This window comes from Cygnus atratus, chromosome 8 (genome assembly GCF_013377495.2).
Source record: "Cygnus atratus isolate AKBS03 ecotype Queensland, Australia chromosome 8, CAtr_DNAZoo_HiC_assembly, whole genome shotgun sequence".
In the NCBI taxonomy this organism is placed as follows: Eukaryota; Metazoa; Chordata; class Aves; order Anseriformes; family Anatidae; genus Cygnus; species Cygnus atratus.
The window spans coordinates 2,387,999-2,413,589 of NC_066369.1; the positions used below are offsets into that span (position 1 = coordinate 2,387,999).

The 25,591-nt window shown below is 38.2% G+C and overlaps 1 protein-coding gene across 6 annotated transcripts in view; it reads right to left on the reverse strand.

The window, feature by feature from the left end:
• Positions 1-25,591, reverse strand: part of DPYD (dihydropyrimidine dehydrogenase) — a 340,158-nt gene that overhangs the window by 118,034 nt on the left and 196,533 nt on the right. For 5 of the 6 annotated variants that reach the window (XR_007708585.1, XM_035538265.2, XM_050712120.1 and 2 more), the window contains one exon: positions 14,825-14,989. Coding sequence is in view for 5 of the 6 variants with exons in the window: in XM_035538265.2 (XP_035394158.1) it covers positions 14,825-14,989 (165 nt within the window). In the remaining variant the exon portion in view is untranslated. Of the gene's footprint in view, positions 1-14,824; positions 14,990-16,126; positions 16,622-25,591 lie in introns of those variants that run through there. The other variant, XM_050712121.1, reaches the window with a different exon arrangement.

Genomic DNA, 25,591 nt, shown 5'->3' on the forward strand with positions numbered 1-25,591 from the left:
TTTTCAGAAAGAGTTCTCAGGTTGTTCTGATAGCTGAGGGTATGGTCATTAAGAAGGTGTGCAGGAACAGGCTGTAGGGCTTGTCCCTTCCTCAGGAAATTATCTAAGGGCTTTGCATGACAGCTGTGTGAGGGAGACCTATCAGTCTTCTACGCTATTTTCTCCTGTCTGATCTAGGTATCTGACTTCATAAGGAGGAGAACCTCATCGTGCACCAAGAGCTGCATGATTAATGGTTCAAGTTCACCTCATGAAAGATGACAATCTGCAAACATTCACAGGGTTGGTAACAAGGGATCTTTTCAATGGCCAGAGTAGGACCAATGGGATTCATCCCCACCAGAACTTCACTGAGAATCACTTACAAAAAGTCTTTCTGGGTTATTTTCCTGTTGAAAAGCATGGCAGAAAGCTACAATGCACTTAGCAGCATAATGACAATAACTGTCCTATCTGCTGATATTCATTTTTCTTGTGATACTTTTTCCTTCCTTCTCCAGAGGCTAGAATAATTCTGCTGAAGATCACTTAAATTTACACTTCTTGGGCATCGTTCCTGAATCACTGTCATTACCTCTGAATGGTTTCATAACCAGTTTGCTTTTGAGCAGAAGGCTGAAATAGCTCACCTCACCTCCTGAGGTCCCACCAGCCTGAATCCTGTGATCCTTTGAGCCCTCCCTGTGCAGATATATGGGATCAGGCGTTCTTGCCTGAGTCTCCTCAGGGTCTCCTCACATCTTGCACTAAGCAGGGAGCCACCTGTCTATAGCAATTCTGACACTGAACCTGTCCAGCCTTTCCCTGGCAGAGAAACCTGCTGCAATCTCGTATTTGTTCAAACGTGACTTTTATCTCTATATTTTGCCCTCTGTTCTCTTGTACAGACTTCAACCTATCAGCTTTGCTCCCTCCTGAGCGCAGGTTCACTGCTGTCTGCACGGTTTCTGTCTGTGATCTTTCAGGGCCGGTTTATTTTGCTTCATTGTTACCTACATCTAGATTTTGTTCTGTCTTCACTGTGTACTAAAGCAACTGTTCTTGAGTTCTACTTCTGTCACTATCTGAGTCCATGCAGCTCTGCTTTTTAATAAGAATCAGTTGTTACTGAGACAGACGCACGGCTGAGCAGCAAAGCCACTTTCACAACTACAAAATGCCATCCACATCTCTCACACAACACCCAAACATCAAATTGCAACAAAGCAAAATACCAGGTGCACTCACACACCTTCACTGATTACTCCCCAGACTACACCTCTCCAAACGAACAGCAGCAGCCCTTGTGAGCTGGGGCAAGACCGCAGTTTCTCATTAAGTTCACATTAATGGGAGCCCTAGGATTATTTAACAATAAACCTGTAGCAACAGTAGTATTTCTGTGGTGGATTAACACTGATGGGCAGCAAAGCACTACCATGCCACTCTCGCTCTACCCTCCTCAAAAAGACAGGAGGAAAATACAATGAAAAGGGATCATAGATTGAGATAAGGACGGGGAGATCACTCACCCATTACTGTCACAGACAAAACAAACCAGCATAAGGGAGATTAATTTACTTTAGTGCCTACTAGTAACTGACTATAGCAGTGAGAGACTAAAAGCAAACTAAAACCCCTTTCCCCCCCATCCACCCTTTCCCATCTCTCCCCCCAAGGTGGTGCAGGGGAACAGGACTGGGGGCTGCAGTCAGTCTATAGCACTTCATCTCTGCCACTCCTTCACGGTCACTCTCTGCCCCTGCTCCCTGTGGGGTCCCTCCCACGGGATGCCGTCCTTCCTGAACTGAGCCTGCAGGGGCTGCCTACAGGCAGTAGCTCTTCAAGAACTGCTCCAACATGTGTCCATACCACGGCGTCCATCTGTCAGGAGCACACTGCTCCAACATGGGCAGCAACTCCTGACAGATCACCTGCTCCTCTGTGGGCTCCACTTGATGTCTTCATATATCCTTCCTACTATGACCTGGCTTAGCCAAAACTTCAGCTAACAGTGCCACTGTGCATCGAACCTCATGAAGGCAGCTCTGTGTTCCCATCTGAGATATGATCAGAAAATCTCATGAGTGGGTAGCTTTTTTTTTTTTTTTTTCATATGCAGACAATATAATTTACTTAAGAAGCGAGCTGTTATGTCTAATGACCCAAGTAGTTTTTTGGCTTTACTCCAGCAGCAGAGAAGATACAAAATTAAGGGCTGGAAGCTGGCAGCTACCTTCTGACTAATCCTTCCTCCTCAACTGCCAGTTCCACCCACTTCTTAATCTTTTAAGGGAGCGTATCTGAAGATGCAGAGAAACTGAAAGAGGCCTTACTATTTTCACTAAATATTTGGATGTTTAATAAAATAGTTATCTAACTTGTTCAGCATACTGCTATGTGACTGGACATTTCAAAATTAAAATGCATTAAATAGTCTGTAGGATTGTAGCCTCATTCAAATGAAAGCTCTCTACGACCAACTGCCGTACACTGTTGAAGACATTTTATCAATGACCCAGCAGTGAGTAGGTGTGCTCGCAAAATGATAAACTGAAAATAGATCAGGTCAAATGTGGATTCCTCTGGCAGAATCAAAGACAGATTTCCTTCTAGTAACCAGAATGGTGCTGACAGTACAACATAAGAGAATGTAAATGTGGCTTAAACCCATTTGTAAATCCCTCTACCTTGAGATGCACAAACTGCTCACAGGTAAGAATTTGGGTGTACCCATACAATTCAAACAACCTCTAGATATGCTCACCTGAGGTGTAGTTTATTTAAATAAAACATTCGGTAAGTGTTTTCAGATTTCAATGTAGATATGGATCTCATGGATATGTCTAAGTAGCCAAGAACGGTGTGGCTAAGAATAAGTCCTTCAGGTTCTTACACAGCAAGAAAAGCAGCACCAATTTTAGAAATGCTGCCTTGAAATTTAGGGCATGGACTTCAATACAATTTTTGTAAATCCTAAGACCTAGCTATTCTGCATAGACTGAAACAATCCACATAACTGCTTTTTGTCCTATAACAAAAATGTTAAATGTAAAGAGAATTAAATTAAAATGAATTTTGGAATAGATTAGAAACTTTGAGGTTAAAAAAAATAAAAATGTAAAAATATGCCACTGAGAAACATTTTCCAAGGAGCTGAGACTGACCAGCACAGTTGCAGAAAATCAGATGGAAAAGTACTATGTTGCTTTCTTACGGTTTACATTGAACTTAAGTGGTTCATAACAAAGGATGCTTTCAGGTCTACTTGAAAGAAGTCTTTAAAATATTTATTTGGGTTTAAGTGTTTAGAAAATACATAATTGCTGAAGGAAAATGGGTTAGTACGTAAAAGACTACCATCTCCACTAGATATGCACACAAGGTTGAAGCGCACAAAAACATTTCTGCTGATTTAGGAGTTACCACTGATCAGTCCACCCGCAGCAATTGACTGTTTCAGTGTTCTTTCAAACCCCATAAAATACAAGGAAATTCTAGTTTGCTTTATTTATTATATTAACTTGAATTAACTTGTATTTGCTGCAAACCACAAATAGGCATGTGGACAGGTTACATACTGACACAGTTATTCATTATCCTAAAAATTCCTCTAAAAATTTTGCTAATCTGTGTGTTCCTCTCAGTGGATGAAGATAAAAAAAATAAAAAAATCTTGGAACCCCCTATGCCCACATTTCAATCTGAATTGTAGATCTTTCCACAGCTTCCCCCAGAAAACACCAGAGGCTGGGATGAAGTCCAGCTGCTGTCAATCAGTCTGAAGAGCTGGCTCCAGCTGTGGTGGCTTCAAGCATGTGCCTCTGTCTTTCTCGTCTGAGCTAGAACATGTCTGCTCAGAGCTAACTCTCCTACTGTCAGTGCAGTTCCTATCAGTGAAATAAACTCTTTATTTGCTCCTGAACAAAAATAAATTGTTTGATGGTATAACTGCATCTACGCTAGGGTTCTGCCAGGACAGTAGCTAGATGTGATTTTATTTTTAGTATTCCTAGCCTACATAAGTATGTGAGCAAGACTCTTAAATATAGACCTAGCCTTCATATTTTTCTTTATTAGAGCTCTAACAGAATGCCTAAAATGCAAACCACATCACAGAAATTAAGAGCAGAATATGGTCCACAGGAACAGCATATATTTATTACTTTTATCAGGTATAAATTTGCTTTATTATTATTCTTGTAATATGCAGTACATGAAAGAGAAAAAGCAGAATTATCTAAATCACATATACTCACTGCCTCATAAAAGACTAAAATCGTATCATAGCCAGTATAAATGAATGTCATAGCTACTGTGCATTTTAAAAGATCAAATTTTGTAATTTACCCAATTGCCTATGACAAACACGAAATGGAAATTGGGAGAAGTACTTGGGGGGAGGGGAGTAATTGTTTTACACATGTAATAAGGCTAGCAGAATTTTGTCATTTTTACAGAGTTAAGATTTAAATTTTGATGGATCCTTGACTGCTAACAATTTTAACTGAAAAATTTTGCCATTTGGGGGTTTATTTTTTAACATTGCCAGAAGGTCATTTTCTCCCCATCCAATGGCAACTTCTACATCCTAATATTAAAACAGTAACTACCCAGAAAAGGGCATTTCCTAGGGAGTAATGACTGGCTGGGAGAAGTTGATGGCCCGAGGCACTGCCGAGGGCCATTAACCCTGGCCGGTTATTAATCGCCAGGAAATGCCCTGCACCAAGGTTGTTATTGCTATTTTAAGCACAGATTTGGGGGTGTGGGGAAATGGACATCTTAGTGTACAGATTTTTTTAACGCATGATGCAATTTCCTTTGTTGCAGTTTATGGAGGACATTTCTAGAAAGAATGATTGTTCTGCCCAATACCCAGCTGGATTTCACAGATCATTTTGCAGCACAACATTGTGCTCACAGTAGCTTACAAACCCCTAAAAACAGTTGAGGGTTTTAAGGGTCTTTCTGTTCTCTCTAAATAATAGTCTATGTAGAAAAATGAAAGAAAATACAAACCTTAATAAGATGAATAAAAATATACAACTCTTCCTGTCACTGTCAGCAGAATTACATTCTAGAAATATCTTTTTAATCACTGTCTTTATGTGTAGTGCATTTCCTTCATTGAGACTCCTGCTTAATGACCACTCACATTTCTCATCTAAAAGGAATTTTTAGCAATGGCAACAGCTAAAAAACAGCCTGAACCAGTTTCAGCTGATGCTAACCATTAAGAAGTTTGTCTTCTCCAATAATCAAGCAGATTGGATCATTTTCTAGGAGATGGCTGGTGAAGTATTTCAGAAACTGCTTTAATTTTCTCCTAGTTCTTACCCTAAGGCTAAAGTTTTAAAGATGTGCTCATAGTCCTCACGAAATTGTGAAAATTGTTCTTTTCTTGCAGGGATCAATAACTCACTCTCCAAATCAAAGCGATATTCTTAGCGTACGTACAAATAGTCCTCTGCCGTACTGCACTACTTACTATTTGTCAAACCTTAGCTGTGAAAGTAAAACAAACAAAATAAGGCACGGCTTTATAACACATGGAGTAAGGAAGTACAGTTCTGCACTAGAGCAATTTGACAGGTTTCTCAACAAAGCGGTCCTTTCCAAGTGCACAACACAAAAGAACTTCTCACATGTCTCCTCAAGGTCCTCATTTGTCACCACAAACATGTACATTTGAATCATAGATTGATTGTCAGGATCTCACTGAATTTACCATGAGGTTATATTTTCAGTTACAAATTGCAGTTTCCTGAAGAAAACGTGTGCTTTCTTGAAATAAAATTCACTCAAACTGATGCTGGGAACATGTCTTTCCACTTTGCCAGATTAATAACCATATTCTTAAAAAATTAATAACAATGATAAAAACTGAATACTGTGGCAGTTGGGGCCAACTGGTCTGACACATACTGCGTGATCAGAACCCCAAAATGCACGAACAGACATTGTCTCCATGTAAAACTTCAGCAGGCTTTCTTGTGTTTCTTTATGTGGGATTGTCTGTGGTGACCCTCTGGAAATGCAGCACTTCAAATCTTAGCAACTTGAAGACAGCACTTGAATTACATAACCCTTAGTACATCATTTCAAACTAGGTACTAATTGCATTTTCATCTCAGCTTGAGTTTACATAATGTAGTTACATCAGGTTGTCAAACGCCATACAGGCCCAATCATCCCAAGGTTGAGGCAGGACTGGGAGGTCAGAGCAAGCTTCTAACCCTAGGTACAAATCTAACAGCTCTGCTTTGCGTGTCGACAGTGTGCAACTGTAGGAATGGGTTTCACAGCTCAGCATCCCTTCTCTGACGCAGACCAGCAGCAGCTCTCTAGGGCAAGTTTTAAGTAATATTTCCCGAGAAAACTCTCCCAGCTTTTAAGAAATCTGTGGCACAGGAATTCCCTGAGCCGGAGGTGATGTCCTCCATAGGCTCCTCCAAATAGTTTTTCCAGTAGGTTCTTTCTCAGCCTATGCGTGCCTCTGGCACCAGCAGTGTGTTCGGTAAGAACACGTCCCACAGCCACAGTGGCACGTGGAGAGGTGTCCCCTGCCACTGTTTTCCACCTGCCTCCCCTTCTGATGCCAATCCAGCTGCACCCTTGCTGAGACAGGGCAATCTGAACTGCAGACTATTCAAAATGTGTAAATAAAATGAACCAATACTGTGGCATAATGATGGTTTTTGCTTGGCTCTGTCTTCCTTTCCTATAAATTCTATGTTTGATATGCTTTATTTCAATGTTATTGAGCATTAAGCTGAGATTTTCATAGTGCTCTCTATTGCAGCCCTAGCATAGCTAGCTTTGAATCAATCACTGTATATATAAATTTAATACTGTTTTCTCCCACGTGCATCACTACATTTGTCTTCATTTAATTTTATCTGGCAGTTCATTGGCCAGTGACTTGGTAGTGTAAGATCCTTTGCAGTTCACATCTCACCTTTATCTCCCTATAATACTTACTATTACCAGAAAAGTTCACATTTCTGAGATTCTCACTCTTTTCCAGATTGTTAATAAACATTTTAAACAGCACAGAACACAGTACAGATCCCTAGTGAATTTTACTGGAGCTCTCTGTCCACTGTGAAAATTGAGTATTTATTTCTTAACATGGTTTCCTGTCTTTAACTAGTTATTTATCCATGTGGATTTCTTTTGACAACTTACTTTCTTTCAAATACTTCAGTGAGGGACCCAATCAAATGCTTTTGGAAACCTAAGCTGACTTCATCAGCTGAGTCTCTTTTGATGCGCTCAAAGAACTTCTTTTTAAGGCATGGCTTACTACAAAAGGGATTCTTGGTATTCTCTCTCCCCAACTCCCTTTTATTACCATCATTTTCTTTTTTACTAATTCTATTTCTTACAGGAGCGTTTACCAGTTTGTATGCAAGGTCTGCAGACCCCCGATCTCTCCTAAAAAGAGGTGCTATGCTGACCACCTACCAGTTCTCCACTACTTTTCAAGCCTCAAGCAGAGTTACTTTAGCCAACAGTATTATCAAACTCAGAAGTAAATGGTGATAATAGATGTACATTTTCCTATATTTTCTCATTTCTTCACTAAACATCAAGAACTTAAAATCTACAGCGCCTCATTCTGTAGTTCATCCTCATCTCTATTAATATTTAAGTCATATGAGGTTTGAGCGTTTGTTATGACTTGTGAAAGAGCCTTTCTCAGAAAGCTTCCTTCCTTATAAGAAAATGTGGTCTCAAAAGCCCAATATATCAACATTTCTGTTGCTAGCTTCTGTTTTTGCTCACTTACTTTTGCAAATAGAAGCTGCTGTGCCTACAGAAATGGATGGGTACCACTGGTGTAAACCCACTGAGTAAATCAGAGTTCTTGATGAATTCCTCCTCAGACTGCACAGAGGAAAATGCATTCTGCTAGCTCACAAAGAGCTGAAAAAGCATCAGGAGCAATGACACCCTCAGGATGCAGGTGAGTGAAAGCAGAGGTGTATTTTTCAGCGTGTCTGCTCTTCTTTATGGCAGCACTTTTCCACCCCTTTTCCAGGCAGTATCGTCCTGTACTGTTTTTCATCCTCCCTTTTCCTTGTTTTGAAGGATGAAGAGAAAAAGGGAAGGCAGTCACATGCTCCATGCTCTGAGGCCTCTTCTCTTCTATCCACCGCAGTAGTCACTGGACATTGAGAAGTCTTGGCCATTCTTGCACTCCATATTATCAAGGACCAAGTGGTTTAGCTCCTGGGCAAGGTAACTAGTAGGAGTGCTTTACTGCAGCCTTGTCCTCCCTCTTCGGCTAGGATTTCCTCTGATGTTAAGGGACTCGGCCTGCTGCCAGTTTTCTGTAGTGAAAGGGATCTTTTCCATATGGTGAATTTAACAACTGCTGTGTGGGCTTTTTCACCTCCTACCAAGCATCCATGAAGGCTGGGTTTGGGAAGTTTAAGCTGCAGCAATAACAACTTCTGGAGTTTTTAAATGTAATTTGTGGATCTGAAATTGAGAACAGGGAACCCAGGTAGCTGCTCTGCACTGCTGGGCACTTCCATGATAGGCAGTGGGCATGCTTCTGGGCAGCATGGCTTGTGGCTCCCTTACTCTGTCCTTTCTAGTTGATGTGGATGCACAAATCAGTAGGTATCTGGAATATAAAACATGCTTTCCCTGTACGGAAAGCCAAATCTATCTATACTAGCCCAAGAAATACCAGGTATATATGGGGAACAGCTGACTAACAATATGATCTTCGTTTCTTCTGAACAGGACTTGCAAATACAAAGATGAAGGTTCTGCCTTTCACCTTCTCTAATTACACATATTATAAACGCTATTACAAATTCCAAAAACAAATGGTAAAATGAGCTATTACCTTATATAACCTGGCTACTAGCTCAAAATGTAAATACAGTGTACACTACACAACATCCCACAGACCTCTGAACAGCCATCAGAAGTAAAAGCTATAATAATGCCTGCAAAAATATACAAAATATTCCTAATATACCTAGTAAGAAAGGCAAGCTTGACTTTTTTTAAAGTAGAGCTGTGATTTCTGTGACTCCTCTACATCTAAAAGAGTTTTCTGTTTTTTTGTGTCTCAGAGGAAACCTACAGCAAAGATATATATATATATATTTTTTTTTTCCAGATATGTTATTCAATTCCTCCCAGTCACCAGATTACAAGGTCTACTGTTAGTGCAGACTGAGAGGGAAAAGGTTTATATAAGCACAAAAATGTTGTTCACAGTCTGTGGATTAAATCTACTATTAAAAGCAGAGTTGGTTCCATATGTAAAGCTTGATATGTAGGATCCCACTTCAGGGATCACTTCGGCAAATTAATCAAACCTCTCCATGTAAAGCATCCAAATAACCACTATTGCTGTATGAAATATATTTCCATTCAACTTATAACTTCAGAAATATTTTTGAACACAGCTTTTTTCTGCCCCAAAGGTTATTTACAGGAACAAGGCATTCATGTATGCCTGTTCAACTATATTTTCCTTGCTCTGTAACACCTCTTTTCTCTTCTTCGTGCAGAGTATAACTAAAAAAAAAAAAAAGGAAAGAAAAAAAAAGAAAAAAAGAAAAAGAAAGAAAAAGCACTAGCTACTCTATTTCACACCCGTATGGATAAAAACAAAATATAATAAAATACTACTAATTACTCCAAGAGATTTATTTATTTTTTTTGAGAATGCTACAAAGAAGCTGGTTATCAGCCTGGAATTTAGTGATCTGCTGTTCTCGCTAACACTCTAACATGGCTATTCCTGACAGGTGTTCCTGGGACATTCTGAACAAAATTGTTGAACAAAAATATATCTTTAACAGTTTCAGCCTTGAGAAGCTGCTCTCTACTGACTAATTGTCAGAAGGACTGTCAGCAACATTCTGCACGCAGCAGAACAAACAATAGGAAGACAAGATTTTTAAGCTTAGCTTTGGGGTCCTACTTAATGTTTCTAGCAGAAGAGGTTTCTCAATTCAACACGTCACAATGCTGATATCTGAATTACAGAATCGGTGTCACAGCTGACAATCTGGTATCCTACCTAAGTTCCTTAGAATCATACAGCAACCTGGACTCATTTGTGTTCACTAAGGAGGCCAAAAAGTTACTTTTAGGACTTCAGTGTACAAATACAGCAATACTGGAAAATACTCAGTTTGGTATCTTCCAAGATGCCGGTTCTTCTTATAACAAATCTCTCAGACATTTGCTGGACTGCTGTCAGCCCTGTAGTGAATGACATTTCACATGCAATCTATTTTTCTTTAAGTGTAATTTCAAAGGCCTTTATATGTAGTGCTACGACCTCCCCTGCACGTGCTCAGACCCAAAACAATTTAAATATTTAGATTTTGAATGAATTTGCCTACTTTTTGGTACCAATTACACTTTTGGAAAGGCAGCAAAAGACTACCTGGCAATTGTGCCCATCCCCACATCACAGAACCCTCAGTTCACATTATTCAGCAGAGAATTGTTTTGCCACTTTCAGACATTGCTCCCCTCAAGCGTATTCTCCCCAGTGCAGATGCTGCAGAGGTTCCAGGGTAACAGGAAGCCTTAAAATCTTTGACTAGCTACGAGGTAGTGTAAATACAGACCTGCTTATGGGAGTGGAATAGGCATCTGTGTAAGTAGCTGATTTACCAGCTCAAATGAGCAGGTTTAGCTATGATAAACATAAGGTTTGGATGAGGACCAGCAGCAGTTTGTAGAGTTTTTCTGAAGAACAAAGTGTTACCGCCACTATGCCCCATTCCCCTGAAATCACCAAAAATGACTCTCGTAACTTTCAGCTCCGCTGTGCACACAGCTCCTGGTTTTACTGGCACACAAAGATATATTGCCATTAGCGGTGTTCACAGTTCCCAGCACAGATAACAGCTACACTGTAGCTAATGTCAAATACATGAACACAAAATTTCAGCAGTATGTTCTCTTGCAAGGTTTTATAGTTTTCTTTTCGACTTTCTCAGCCACTTTCTACTGATCATTATAACTTGTAGACTTTTGCTAAAGTAAAAGTGAATTTTTCTTTTCTTCTGTTTGTATTCCTGATTATATCATGGGAGTGAAATCTACTTGGCTAAGCTAATATTTCCTAAGTAACTAGTTTCTTGAATACATGGTAAAATACCAATTTTTCAGCCAAATTTTGGCTGGAAAGTACATCAATTCACCATGTAGTCAGGTACCTCATTAGTAAACAGAATATAGAAGTACGACTACTGTGGCATTAGCATCAGTTCTTTTGCTCCACTATCTAAAGCACTTCAAATATTTCATGTTCAAGCAGACCAATGCTCATCAACCATCCATGCAATGTCTGTTTTGGAAACAAACAAACAAACCTACCCTTTCTAGCCCCCTCCCAAATTCTACTGCTGAGCAAAATATCCCTCTGGCAACTGTTAGCTGTCCCTGCTGTGTCCCTCCCCAGCATCATGGCCACCCTCAGCCTACTTGCTGTTGGGGGCAAGAGGGTGAAACAGAGAAGGCCCTGATGCTGTGCAAGCACTGCTCAGCACAGGCTGAACACCAGTGCATTACCAACACTGCTTTGGTCACAAATCCACAACACAGCACCATATGTGCTGCTATGAAGTCATTGATTTTTTTCTTGAGTTTTAGATTAATACAGCACATAACAAATAACCTGTTACTTTACTGAGTGGGGATGCAAAATTTGCAAAGGAGTCAGCTTTATACTAATTCAGGAAGGATATTTTCATATTACATTTAGGACCATGAAATTAATAAAATAATTGTTCCATTGTTTCTCACTGTTAAGTTCTCAGTCTCTAGCATTAAAGAACAAAACCAATACATTTTATGCTGATTAATAATTGCATAGAATGATAAACCCTATGGTATCAGATACTGTATGTGGTTATAAGAGAGAAAAATAGAAATACTTAATAGACGTATTAAGAAAAACTTAGTTAACCATGTAAGGAAGATGTTTGGAAATAACAAAGACCAATATACAACAATATCAACCCATATAACAACAATATCTGGGAAAGTATAAAGGAGATGAAAAATAGAAACAGACCAATTTCTTTCTCACTTTCACAGCTCTCTCTGACTGAAAGAATGTTTTCTGGGCATACAGGACAGCAGTGGACACTGTTTTTCACACTGCCTCATTTGAAAATTTAACAGTAAACAATGCTGAATAAAACCGTATGTTTACAATGGTCTCAACCACATTGCTAATGTAATTACCTTACTGAGATAAATGAAAAACTGGAAGGAAAACAATCCCGTTTTCAACTGCAAATCATGAACAGAGAAGCACCTAACTTATACAAACAAACAGAAAATCTTGGGCCTGTACTGTGAACACCACCTAATTCCTTATTGATTGTTTTTGTACTGAGAAAACAGTAGTAGCGATATTAAATTCACTTTAAAAAATAAATTAAAAAAAAAGAAGCCAAGTTGAAATAGCAAAGATTGTACTTCACAAACAAGTCTACAAAATACAGTTCCTTTCTCCTTCTGCTTTCTCCTCTACTTGGACCCTTAACATTCTTTAATTCACCACCCAGTGGCATCAATACAAGTTTCTATCGGTGGCAGCTTTTTGCCCAGGTCCACTTGAACTGGATTCAGGGCCACAGGAAGGAAGCCTGGGAGAAGCTCCAGACAGAGGTGACTCTAAGCTGCAGGCAAGAATCAGCCCACCCACTAGCAGGGAGCACACAGCACATCTGCACAAGGGAGATGCTTGTTTCTGATTTATAGAGGCAAGGAGTCACAGGTATGTGACATTATCCACTGAGCTGTCCGGGTGGTTCTCTCTTGCAAAACCCCTTGCAAAATTTACTTTAAATACTAGGCTTTATTAGGGGAATTTAGCATCTCCTTTTGTATTATGGTTTGTTCCTTCCTAATAGCATGTGATATGACACTGCTGTAGCACTGTCCTGTAGTGAGGTAGGTATTTAAATTTATAAAAGAAATTGGGCATTAAAATGCTTGTATTACATAGCAAAAGTCATTATGTATCAATTATGATTTGTTTTTAATATTTACTGTAGCAAGTTAAGTTTCTTTGCTGTAGTCACTTATGTCCTCACCTCAGCTTTGCTTTTTTCTAAGCAGATGTCATTTTTCGCTTGTTAATTTAGCTCACCCAGACAGTTCTCAGAAACTGCTTTTAGTTTTAATAACCCCCTCCTGCCCCCCAACCACATCAATTGTAAAATTCTTTCTAGAGGTGTGAACAGGATTTGGAGAAAAAACATAAATACATTCTGCAAGCTCTAATTATACAGAGTATTTCAAAATAAGCACCAAGAGACTTCTACTAAATGAACAAACTCTGTTTTCAGTTAGCAAAAAATTTACCATTATAATAATGACAGTTCTTAGTCAAGTTCACAAGCACATATTAAAAATCTCCATGAGCAAAGGGAAGGTACAGTGCCAGGTGCTGCTTCCCCTGTGCCCACGCAGCATTACCAACCCCTATGACACCACAGCAGCAGCCACAGCCAATGTGAGGAACTGAATTCACATTCTCAAAGTAATAACTCACATAGGAAGGAATGATCAGAAGATATTCACCCTGGGAACTACAGAAGACTGGGACTTCTTCATCCCCCATGAGGAGCTAGGTCTCAGAAAATTTACATTTTCCTTTTGAAATTGTCACTAGGTCTTTCCCTCACAGCAGAGAACAGTTTAGACTCGAGCACAAAATACGAAAGAGATTTTTGGTGAAAATTGCAATAGATCATTCCCACAGCAGAAATGGCAACAGTCTGCCTGCCTGCAATATCCAGGACTTTCGTAAAGGACGTTAAAATCAGAGAATTAAAACATTATCTTTAGGTTCACACTTGCATTATTATGATGCCCAGACACAGTAAATAAAGTGACATGAACCTCAGCAATGAAATACACAGTCCATGTATAGTGAAGTAGGACATTAAACATGCAGCATTTATATTTTGCTATCAAAATGTGTTCAAGCACTTTTATAGTTCCAGATGTGTACACTGAAACTCCAGGAACAAGAAAAAATATCTGACTGTCTTCATGCCATAATACATTCAGGAACGTTCACTTATTTTGTTCATAGCTGAACTATGGAGGTAATAACTTCAAGACAGAAGATACCTAGGCTCTGGGATTTTGAGCTCTTTCTGTTCAAAATGATGATTGAAGTGAATTTTACTTTCTACCTTGTTGTTCTTATTCACTAGAACAGGAGCTGAAAACCACTTATGCCAGCTAGCTGGCGTCATTGCTCACAACTTTCATTATTACCTTCTAGACAGATATTCCCCATAGCCAAGAAAGCTCTAACAAAACTCTCTCATTGTAGCAAAGTTAACTTTAAGTCAGTGTTCTTCTTTTCTAGTAAAGCAGCCAATTACTTATGAGAATATCAGAAGTATCTTTCACATTTGGATTAAGAATGAAAAGAACAAAAATTCCTTTTATAATCAAATTCAATTAACAATGAAAATGAATACTATAGGTTTCATTTTAAATATAATCTTGTATGCAAACTTATTCACAGAAGCACTGATAAGCATCCACACTAGAATCAACTCTTTCCTTAATATTATCTATTTGAACGTAAACATCAGCCTAACTAAAAATGATTGTTCTCTGTTTGTGTAAAAGTCATTTCACAGTATTTGGTGTCATAAAAATGATTTGGATGAGCTTTTCTGTTTTTCAATACCATACTCATGTCAGTAGGGAAACTGGCTTTCTATTTAACAAACATTAAGTAGATGAGCTTTTACAGACCTATAAGCTGGAGATTTTAAGTAAGTATACTGCATCTTTATGATTGAGTGGTACTTACTTGGTTTGGAAAGTCAGCCTTCAATTCAGCAATACTTCTACACCAATATGCTGCTGTTTTCTCGCTGATCAGTTCAATGTTTAGAAAAGAGCCTTGGCCTGGGCCGTACAAGGGACCCGAAGTAATTCCACGCACAATCCTTGGAGAAACATTGGTCACAATATCCTGCAAAACAGTGAGACCTGTCAGAATGGTTTTGCAAAGTGAGGATGTGTATCAATGAGGTCTATGACATAATATAAACTTACCTGAATCTGATGTTTTAAAAATTCTGTTAGCTACACTGGAGCAGAAAAATGTTTGCTCTGTGTGTGAAATGGTATGATAAATTATTTCAACTATCAAGAACATGACAATACATGACATCTATAAACTGCCATGCACAATATCATTCAGATAATGTTTTTGTGTTGGGTAGATGGCAAACAAAAACTTTGTATAAATATCTATGCAGGCCTCAGTCATATAACAGCATGCATGGGAGCTATCATCCCCCAGAGAAGGTAAAAGGTGGTGCCCTGCATTAATAAGTGAAGTGCAAAGGGGTGCTGCCCTCCAGACTCTCTGATGAGAAGACAATCACTGGTCGAGTCTCTAGCAAACATGTAGCAGCATGTCAGACTTCACATATGAAATGATATGATTAAAAGAGATCAAAGTCAAAAAATAAGAACAAAAATAGTTCAAATTAAGATCAGTACTGCAAACCACAACATTTCTGAAGGTCAGCATAAGGTTAGCAAACAATTTTGAAATAGACAGTAAACACATCAACTGTTGACTTGTTTAGTAGTCTTAATTAAGCTACAATGTCACCATATCTATATTTACAAAGAACTGTAAATTCCGACATTATTTAAAACTAGAGAAACATAGATGGTAAAATGTTCTTTTTGCCAATTTCCAATTAAAAATAATTTTGAGTAAAGGTCATTTATTTACAAATCTATCAGAATTATCTGTTTAAGTACCCCTCCTCACCATCTTGTCATTTTTAGTGAGATAACATGAACCTCCATTAGTATATAGCAATTAAGGTCAATTTACATATTTTAATTAAGAACCATCCCATATAAAACAATTAGGGTAATAGGCATACTAACTGGATTTCATAACATTTGGACGTTTTTCCAACTAGATAGACAGGAAACCTTAATTAGCATTAATTAGCACTGATCTGCATATGTTTGATAAGGCATACCCTTGCCACAAAAGATTATTTATTCTTGAATCTGCCAAATGTTACAGTTACAGAGGACTGTACAAAAGGGACTTTTCTTCACACTGTATGTAAATTTGGGATAATCTTCATTTGTTTATAAAGTTGAATTACTTATTATACAGTAAATATGCACTAATATTTTATAGAGAAAGATAATTATACGTCCATTCACATATGTAGAAATGATACAAAGTAATCTCCCCAGTTCATCTATTTTCAGACCTAATAGTAAATCTGGAACACTGACATCACAACAATCCTCAGTTTTCCTATAATAGTATTTTGCCTTCAACACAAAAGCTTCACCTCCCTCTCAACAGTTAAGTTGTATTTTCAGAAAAAAAATAATTTTGAACATTTTCTGAATTGATGCAAACCCAAAGCAAACAGCAAAGTACGCTCCCCTCACTCCAAAACAGATTACAAAAATTGCAGTTTATGCAGAAGAACCATTTACATCAGTTTGCTCTGCATTATCTTCTTGAGCACTACCCAATCCTTGTAAACTGCCTCAGTAGAGCTTGACTCCATCACAGAAAGGTATTCATACACATTGGCCAGTGCTATCAGATCACCTAGGATGAGAAAACATGTAAAGTCAATGACTTCAATGCTGGCAAATGACCTTACTCCTGCTAGCAAAGAGTGCATATGGTCATTTGCCAACAGGTACGAGTTACTCTGACCATGCTTCAGGCCACCATGAGCTTCCTTTTGCCATGCCCCGCTCAGTCAGAAGATGTAGCTAAGGAAGCACGGCACTAAGCCCGAGCTAGCAGCTTCCTGTTGGTTCGGTGCAGGTGGGATGATTCCCACTTTACAACTGGCTCATGGATTTGCATATGCCAGACAATGCTTGAAGCCACCTATGGTACTGTTTGTTATCCTACTATGAGCATGTTTTGTTTTCTTCCAGTCTCTCTCTCAGTTTACTAAAGCTAAGAATTCAAAGACTGACATATTACAGCCTTGAAAAAAACTCTTGTGGGACACTGACAAAGCCTCAGCCTGCTTCCCTACGAAAACACTCTGAAGTTTCTGCATCTGTCTTGGGTCTCCAGGCAATCGCTTCTCTCTCTTAAGAACAGAGACCTCTGCTTAGACCCTACGACTGTTGTCGAATCCCCATGGCTTCAACACACTTTTTCCCAGAGCTCAGGCATTGCAGTTTTTTGTGGGACGATTTATCTCTGCAGGATCCCATGAAGTTGAATCAGGTAATGCACAGACTTTGCAAACTGTCTCAAAAGCAGCTACTCTTCACTTTAATGACCACAAGAGATGCACAGAGCCACATGAAACAGTAAACACACATACATCTATTTGCCTACATTCTTTACTCTTGAATTTTCTCCGAGATTTTGTGAGATCCTCTTTGGTGCTCAGGGACCTTTCCCTGCTGTCCCCTGCCAGCACACAGCTGCTCCTTCAATCAGCAGCTTCCACTGCCTCCCTACTGCCTCTGTCTCACAGGACCCCGCTGCTGCGTCCGTGCACCACTTTGTTATCTTTCCTGACCAAGCTGCTTCTGCTTCCAAAAATCCTTCCTGGCTTTGAAATCCAAACATTACCACCTGGCTCCTTTGTCTTGGATCCTCCCGAGAGGAATAGGCTGTCCTTATTTAAGATCCCATTACTCATTTGCCTCTACTAGCTCAGAGTGAGCTAGATGGAGAGAGTTTGTAATGACTGACACACTGGCACCTCTCCTGTCTCTTGTTAGCACATGACAGCCCCAGACACATGAAGACTCACAGTTCATGGAAACAAAATGGAATTTATAACTTATGTGATGATTCAAGGAATCTGTCTATGTACATACAGAATAAAATCATACAAGTGACAGAAAGGAAAATTGTCTGAGATAAGTGTGAAATACCCATACAAAACTTGCCTTACCACCATCTCCCTCTTCAGTCTCCTGCCACAGCTATGAAATCTAAGCAGGGAGAGAGTTAGGCAGGGGATCTCTTGGCTGGGCTTAGCCAACTTCATTTCCTTCAGTCTTTGAAGTGAATTTTAATTGATATCACAGGTTATTTTGCTAAGATAGGAAGTCCTGCTCTTTGATCACTTGTTACTGGTTATCTCCAAAACAGGAGGTAAAGGCCAGAGCAGCCGAAATAGCCTCAGTGCTCCAACACACCAGGGTTGTGACAGAGTGTCTTCTGGTGTTCTGTTTGAATAGCAATCTTCCCTGTTTGTAGGAATGATGTGGTCAAATGCTGGTGCTCTTCATTCCTTTTCTTTACTGAAACTTCAGGAAAAAGCAGAAAATTTCCCCACACAACCCTTTTACTGTTGATATGTGCATAAAAGCTACCATGGAACTGATGCAAGAAGCTTGAGAGGGAACACTTCAGTGTATGAACATAAAAACATTTTTGACTTTAAAAAAGGTTGACTGCATCAAAGAAATAACCCAACTGATTAATTGGTCTGGACCCTGGATACAGGTAACAGTTCATGTCTGCATATAGGAATAGGAGTATGTCTCCAAACTCCAAAACTAAACAAGTAGCTCTTACCCGAGACAGAAGCAATAAACCATCCATTGGGAAAACAGCACAAAGCTTTCACATACCATGAAGACCAAGGATAGAAGAATCTTAATAAAAAGCAACCAAGGGCAAACAATTCTTATCCCTGATCACACTAGAAGACAAAGCTACAGGGAAAAAAAAAAAAAAGACTAAAAAAAAATTATTGGCAAAGGTGAACAGAACAGTCCATGGAAAATTAATTTGTTTCCTGGGGAAATTTTGCATATTAATGTAGATTTCAGGATTAAGGAAACTGTATTCAGCATTAGATTCCAGCAAAGCAATCTAGTTTGGGGGAGTTAATGCAAGCCAAGAGAAACAGTAACAGCAAATGGAATCAAGGGCCAACTGTGACTCATGAATATTTCAGTTACTGAATTACTTCTTTTGCCTCAAAAGCTGATTCCTCTCCCCAGGAGGGCACACCAAAAAACGTATCAATCCCTGAAATATTTCTAGCTCAGGATGTCTCCTATGAAAGTTGTGTTACACAGATAAAATGCCACTATCTGCTGCTTTCAGAGTCCCCTTTTCTGCTTATGAACAAGTCTAGTATTCTCATAACTTGAAACTGTGTAAATTTTCATTACACAAGGCATTTTATTCCTGTTGATTAATTAAAACACTAATAAAGACCAAAGGCATTGATCAAGCCCCACTTGCTCTAATAATCCTTGAACTCTACAGTCAGATCTTCAAATTCCAAAACTAGTTAAATCTAATGGGCTGGGAGTTTTGAAACAACATCTTAAAGATAAACTCTAAACACACAGACATTTTCTGTAAGTTAAATTTAAATGAAGATACAATTCAGCATATCAGCCCATGTTTTAATATTCACTCTAAAACTTGTTTTACTTCACACTGTCCACATTTTCAGTTAATGATTGCCACAGATTTCTGTATTGTCAAGACACAACCATGCTGAGAGAGAGAGAGACCTATATGTTTGGGCAGCAGGGACATTCTGAGTTTTAAGGGACCCAAAGGGATGTCAGGCACAGTGTTAGGTCATGCGATAACCACATTCATTGTGTGTTTCAGCTAAAGTGATCAGCTGAGAAATAATTCATATTGTGAATATTAACATTGGCATCTGTAGGCGTGGAAGTTAATGACCCATACAAATGAATCAATCTATTCACCCCTCTCTCAGAGTTATTGTTTTAGGGGAACCAAGAAGACAGCTCTTCATTAGCAGGGTTCACATTTTTATTTCACAATCATCTCTCCTAGAAACTAAAAATAGAAAAATTTTGGAGAAAAATGTGTGGAGATGTGAGTTGCAGTGGAATATAATATAAGAAGTCTCCCAAAAGGTATACCATGGCCTCATGCCAATTCAATTAATGTAGTTATATTAGGCAAATATAAGAAGAACCAAAAGTATAATTCAATATTATTTTTCATATCAAAGTTCTAATATGTTGCTATTAATTTGCAGATCTTGAAGCAGTCTTTCTCACCTATTTTTCCGCAAAATATCATAGCTAATGGTATTTTATTAAACATTTGAAATAATAAAGTTGCTTAAGAGAGCACATAGACATATATATTTGGGACATGGAATGAAAACTAGCTAATGATACTTTTAATATATTAACCTGTTATACAAGCATTCAGCCCTGAAGTACACATTCGGCAATGCAAACATCCACAGCACAATCAAGGTTTTGAATAAGATTTTAGGATTTTTTATAAATACATTTAATAACACTATACCAAGTGCTAATGCGTTTTCTTCATTCTGGGAGGCTTCTGAGACACAGAAGAGCTTGCCTCACACTGTTGGCCCCCAAAGTCAATGAAAGTCACTGAATAGTTCGAATTAAGCTTTTTTAACTTTAACTTATTAAGGCAGATAGGATTTAGTGACCTTTGTCAGTTTCTTTTCATTAATACAAGAAAAAGATTTAATAGAGTGAGCAGATTACTACTTTTTACAAAGTTAATTTATTTGACCTTTCTTTATTCCAGGGAGTGAGGGCATTATACTTGCCAAGTAGAGTTATCTGTACAGTCCTGGGGTTACTACTCACTAAATGTCAGTATCAACACTGATGTAGCCACAGTGGCCTCATTGTGAAGAAGAGATCTAAATAAACACCTTGTTAAGGCAATTTTAGTCAAGTATCTCAATACAGCATATTTAACGTTAGCAGACAGTAAACTGCAACATGAAAAAAGCCCAAATGTAAATTTCTACTTTACTATATTCAGTACACCATCTTCATTATCTAAACAACAAAACATAGTAGCTGAAAATGCAGGTATTTAAGCAAATTCTGCTGTACCTTTTTTCTCCAGCTTATCAAAGATCTATTGAAAAAGCTATAAAGATTTCAAAACTCAGTAGACATTAAATATTTTTAAAGCTCATTTTCTAAATGCTTTAATCAACCTCTCAACATCGTTTCAGTTTTCCCTAATTACAGTAGAACTCGATGTACAAATTCACCTATGTAAAAATACGGAGGAGAAGGAGATAGTGCCCTTTTCTGCCTAATATCGCAGCAGCTAAAGCATTCTGGAAATCTGGCTCACTGCTGTTTGCACACCCTCACACATACAAATGGCATCGCAGACTTATGTCCTCGTAATTCCCTGCCAACTCTCACTCAAGGTCTTGTGATGATTTGCCTCTTCTGTGACTCAGCTGTCTAGCCAGACTGTGTCTAGTATCACCCCTTCTGGAGTTTTAACCATCTACAAAAGGCAAATGAAACCTGAAGCAACAATACCACTTCATACAGCACTGTTCCTATACATCCTTTATGAGTTGTTCTTCACTTTCTCTCCTCCATCAGAGCTGTGAGACATGTGACATTTCCATAGGGTTCTTTTTTTCTGAGACCCAGAACAGGGACTTGCTCTCCTGAATGTCTCCATAGCTCAGAATTTCTCAAGCTGAGCTTGTCTGACTCCTCCTAGCAGAAAGCTAAATACACTGCAAGCACCTCCACAAATTGCACCCATTCCATCAGGTACAACCATGCAGATTAACAGAGCTCACTAACTTCCACAAAGACCTTATCAGCTAGTGTAGGATTTTTATGACATATTGCTAGACCTACTGGTTCATGGAGCGGGGCAGGTAAATTTGTTTATGATTTCTGCCAATGGAGTTTAGATGTGGCAGCAGGCACCCTGCAGCACGCAAACCACCATGCTGTGCTGTTTTCCAGGTTATGTTGCACACAATGTCACTTGTTGAATTTCTAACACTTGTATTAACCATTTTAATTTACTTTGGACAGGGAACTGGCCAGAATTTACGCTTTCAGTACAAGTGCAAAACCTCAGCAAAGTCACTTCCTCACCCTCTCCTCCTCTTTCCCTCAGTGAATATTGGAGCATTTTTCTTTTTTATTTTTTAGAAACCCTGAAACTACCTTGACAGAAAACTAATCTCAGAACATCCCACCATGCAGAAACTGCTCTAATCTCTCCACCACCAGATATGAGAAATTTAGTACTATACAGACACCTCCTTTTATTTTTTTATTGCTTTTGTGAGTAAAGACTAGACCTAGCCCTCTCTTTCCTCTTCGTTGCTTTGCTTCTCCTCAAGACAGACAGGATATAAGGATAAAATGACATAAAATAATTATTTTTCAAGTTCCTTCATCAAAATAAGAACTGTATTAAAAATCTATTATTTCCTCAGCCTTCCACAATCATTCACATTGGCAATTTAAACCATGAGAGTACGGATCTCTCCACTAGTACAGAACAGATCTTGAAAAAGAAAGGTGCTGTTATTTATAAGTTACGCTTCATTCATCTTTTACTTACAAGATCTAATATGCTATAGAGCGAAAAGGTTACTTTAAAAAGTATTCCTGTCTTTTGATGGCTGTTTATCATGTGCTTGCAAAATAGAGTTAATTTGACTGGCCATTTTTTGTTTTTCTCTAAAGATGAAAGCACCCAAATACCGAAAGTCAGGAGTACAGAGTGCTTATAAATCTTCCTTAATATTCTACTCTATTTCTAGACTGAATAACCTGAGTTATGCAAACTATTAAAAAAAATAGACCATTACCTCATAAAAGTTTTTACAACATTAAACTATCCCATTTGTGTTTATTAAGCCAATTTAACACTACAGCTCCAGCAAGCAAGCAAGCTTTCCAAATCAATAAGTTAGCACAGAAGAGTGCAGCCCCATAAGAGAAAAAGCACGCGTCAGGATTTTGGAGAAAAACTGCTGAAGCACTCACATTGTGTGGACAAATGACAACTGGTTAGAGATTTAGTTACCATGTATTTCACATTTTTTTGTATACCGTCTCATTAGTGAGTTAAGATATAACCATAAGAATGCACGAGAAACTTCTAAATTTACACGTTTAACTTAATCTCTACCTAAGCTTTTACCACTGTTGCTTGCTCAGCACACCACCCTTCTTACTAATACAATTTTCAGACAGTAGGCCATCACAACCAATAACTTATGATCAAGATAGCAAACACCAAAGCTTTTAAGATAATCTTCCTAGATCAGAGTATAAGAGAAGTAGTGTGTATTCTTCTCACCTTAGATCTATCTTGGGACAATCCCACCCCCATTGGAAGTCAAGTAAGAATCATCTGCTGCCCCTGCTTAAAACAACAGCAACCCCCCAAAGCTTTTGAAATTCATATGTAATAGTTTGACTAGAAGCCTTAATTTTACAACCTCAGGTTCCCTAAAAAGTAATAAATCAGATTGAAATACAAAACAAAAGCAATATAGTTATGAGTGAAATAAATAAATAAATAAATAAATAAAAACCAAACACCTGGAAGTGTATGTTTAATGTTTATGCCAAATGTACAAATATATATTTTCGAGTTGAGATATATATTTTACAAGAAAATGTTGTTTTGAATATTTCTTTACAATTACTTTCTTTTGAGCAGTTGTGCAAAAAGTACTTTTCATAATACAAATCCATAATACTTTGAAATTAACATTTAACTAACATTTAAAATAAAATTTCATATTTTTCTTATTTTTGACATATTTGCTTGTGGCTTTTAGATGTTAGAATGTAAAGACATTTGTACTATAATTACAGAAGATCATTTTTAAAATGTATTATCTCCTACAGCACTTTGCCTTGACAAACAATTACTAGATATCACATTCAACAGAGTACAAAAAAGCAATCTTTATCACAAGGTTAAAATCAGTCTTCGAACAAAAGATGCTTTCAAAGCAAATCCGAATTCTCATCAGCTTTATAGCAATTTCTTTGGGAGAAACAGAGAAACGAGGGAGGGAGAGAAGAGAAAGAAAAAAACTGAAGGACATTTGAAAAATTTCTTGCTAATGTTCAATGTGAGCATACATTTTATCAGTTTTCTGATAAAGGTGTAAGCAGCAGGACATGATTAAATTTCTGCTGTCAAATTATATTGTGGTCAAAAACTACAACCATAGAAGAAGAGAGAGCTCTTCTTCACACCTCGAGTGAAAGTTGTATCTGTATTCGGCCACTCACTTTTGTATCTGTTTTATTTTTTTTTTTCTGTGTGATTTTTAGATCTCTGTGTTTTGATATAGGAAACTACCTAATCAATGAGCGGTTGCTTTAGCTGACTGATGAGAAAAACGGTCAGTAATTGTCTCAATACATTTATTAATTTTTAAATGAGGACACACAAAACATGGTTAAACTCCCAGACTTCTGTGAGAAAGAAATCTGAAGCAGATTTTCTCTCTCCTTTTTTTTTTTTTAGAAACAAATATCACTTCTTAAATATCACTTCTTGCCCACTGTTTGGAAACACATAGCATACAAGCTGTAGCAGAAGGGGGAAAATAAAAAGGAAAACAATCTTCATTTGACAAAGAAAAATAGAAATAAAAGAATAGAAAGTATGGCACAAAGCACAAAATAAGAACATCTAGTAGTAAGGTCTTTAGAAATTTTCTATCCACATCTTTTTGACTGATGAAGCAATTTCCCTAAAAAATCAAAATTTTCCTTGGCACAAATACTGGTTTGTCTGGAAGGTTTTTAGTTTTCCTTTAATTAAACAACCAGAGTTTTCACAATGCAGCATTTTCTTTTGGATTGCACTCTGCACCTCCCTGCAGATAACCCAGTGAAAAACATCCACTGATGAAGAAGTCAGCAGCAGATGGTCAACCCTGCTATTGCAATTGATGCACAAAACGCAAAATATCAAAATGCACCATCGCCTTTGGAACCTGAAGTAACCACAGCTCCAGGAATATGCCTGCAACTATTTATCGTACAATAAGGACTGGCCTGGGATCTACTAAGAAACCAGATCTTTGAGAAATCATTGCTTCAGTCTATGAAGTGAGACAATTCGTAAGCAGCTCACAAATCCCATTCAAAATCAGACTGGAAAATATGGACATTGAATCACCAAATATTTCTGAATTAGAAAATTTACTTAATCAAAGCCAGGCCTCCATTTCAGCATAGATCTCATTTAGGATAATTGAGAAAAGAGTTTGAGAGCTATAGAAGATATTGTTAGTTGTATACAGAGCAAAATAACGAATTTGACCAATTAGTCAACTGAGTGTGGCTCAGGAGAGCAGACAAAGTTAGCTCAAGGCAGAGCTACTTTTTTTGCACCATTTGCTGATTAGCCACATGCCCCCATCTTGACATGTATGGCTACACGGCTGCACTTTGTCCCAGCAGACTGGAGACGCATGAACGCAAACATAAAGCTTTTCTGATTTAAAGTGTTATCAGCATTCACTGCCCTGGGTCTCTTCTGCTGTTCATAGTCTCTATTACCCATCATTTCGCTAGAAGTTACCCTTACCTTATTATTACCTCTCCTCAGAAACTTCCTCTGAGCCTTTTACACTTGCAAGTTGACAATCTTACCATATTATCACCACATTCATTATTCAATAATGGCCCCTAACCTTTGTTTAACAAAAATCCTCCAAAATTGCCTTCTCTTGCAGCTGCCACCATTCAAAATAACCAAATGTCATATTTTATTAAACGTAACTAATTGCGT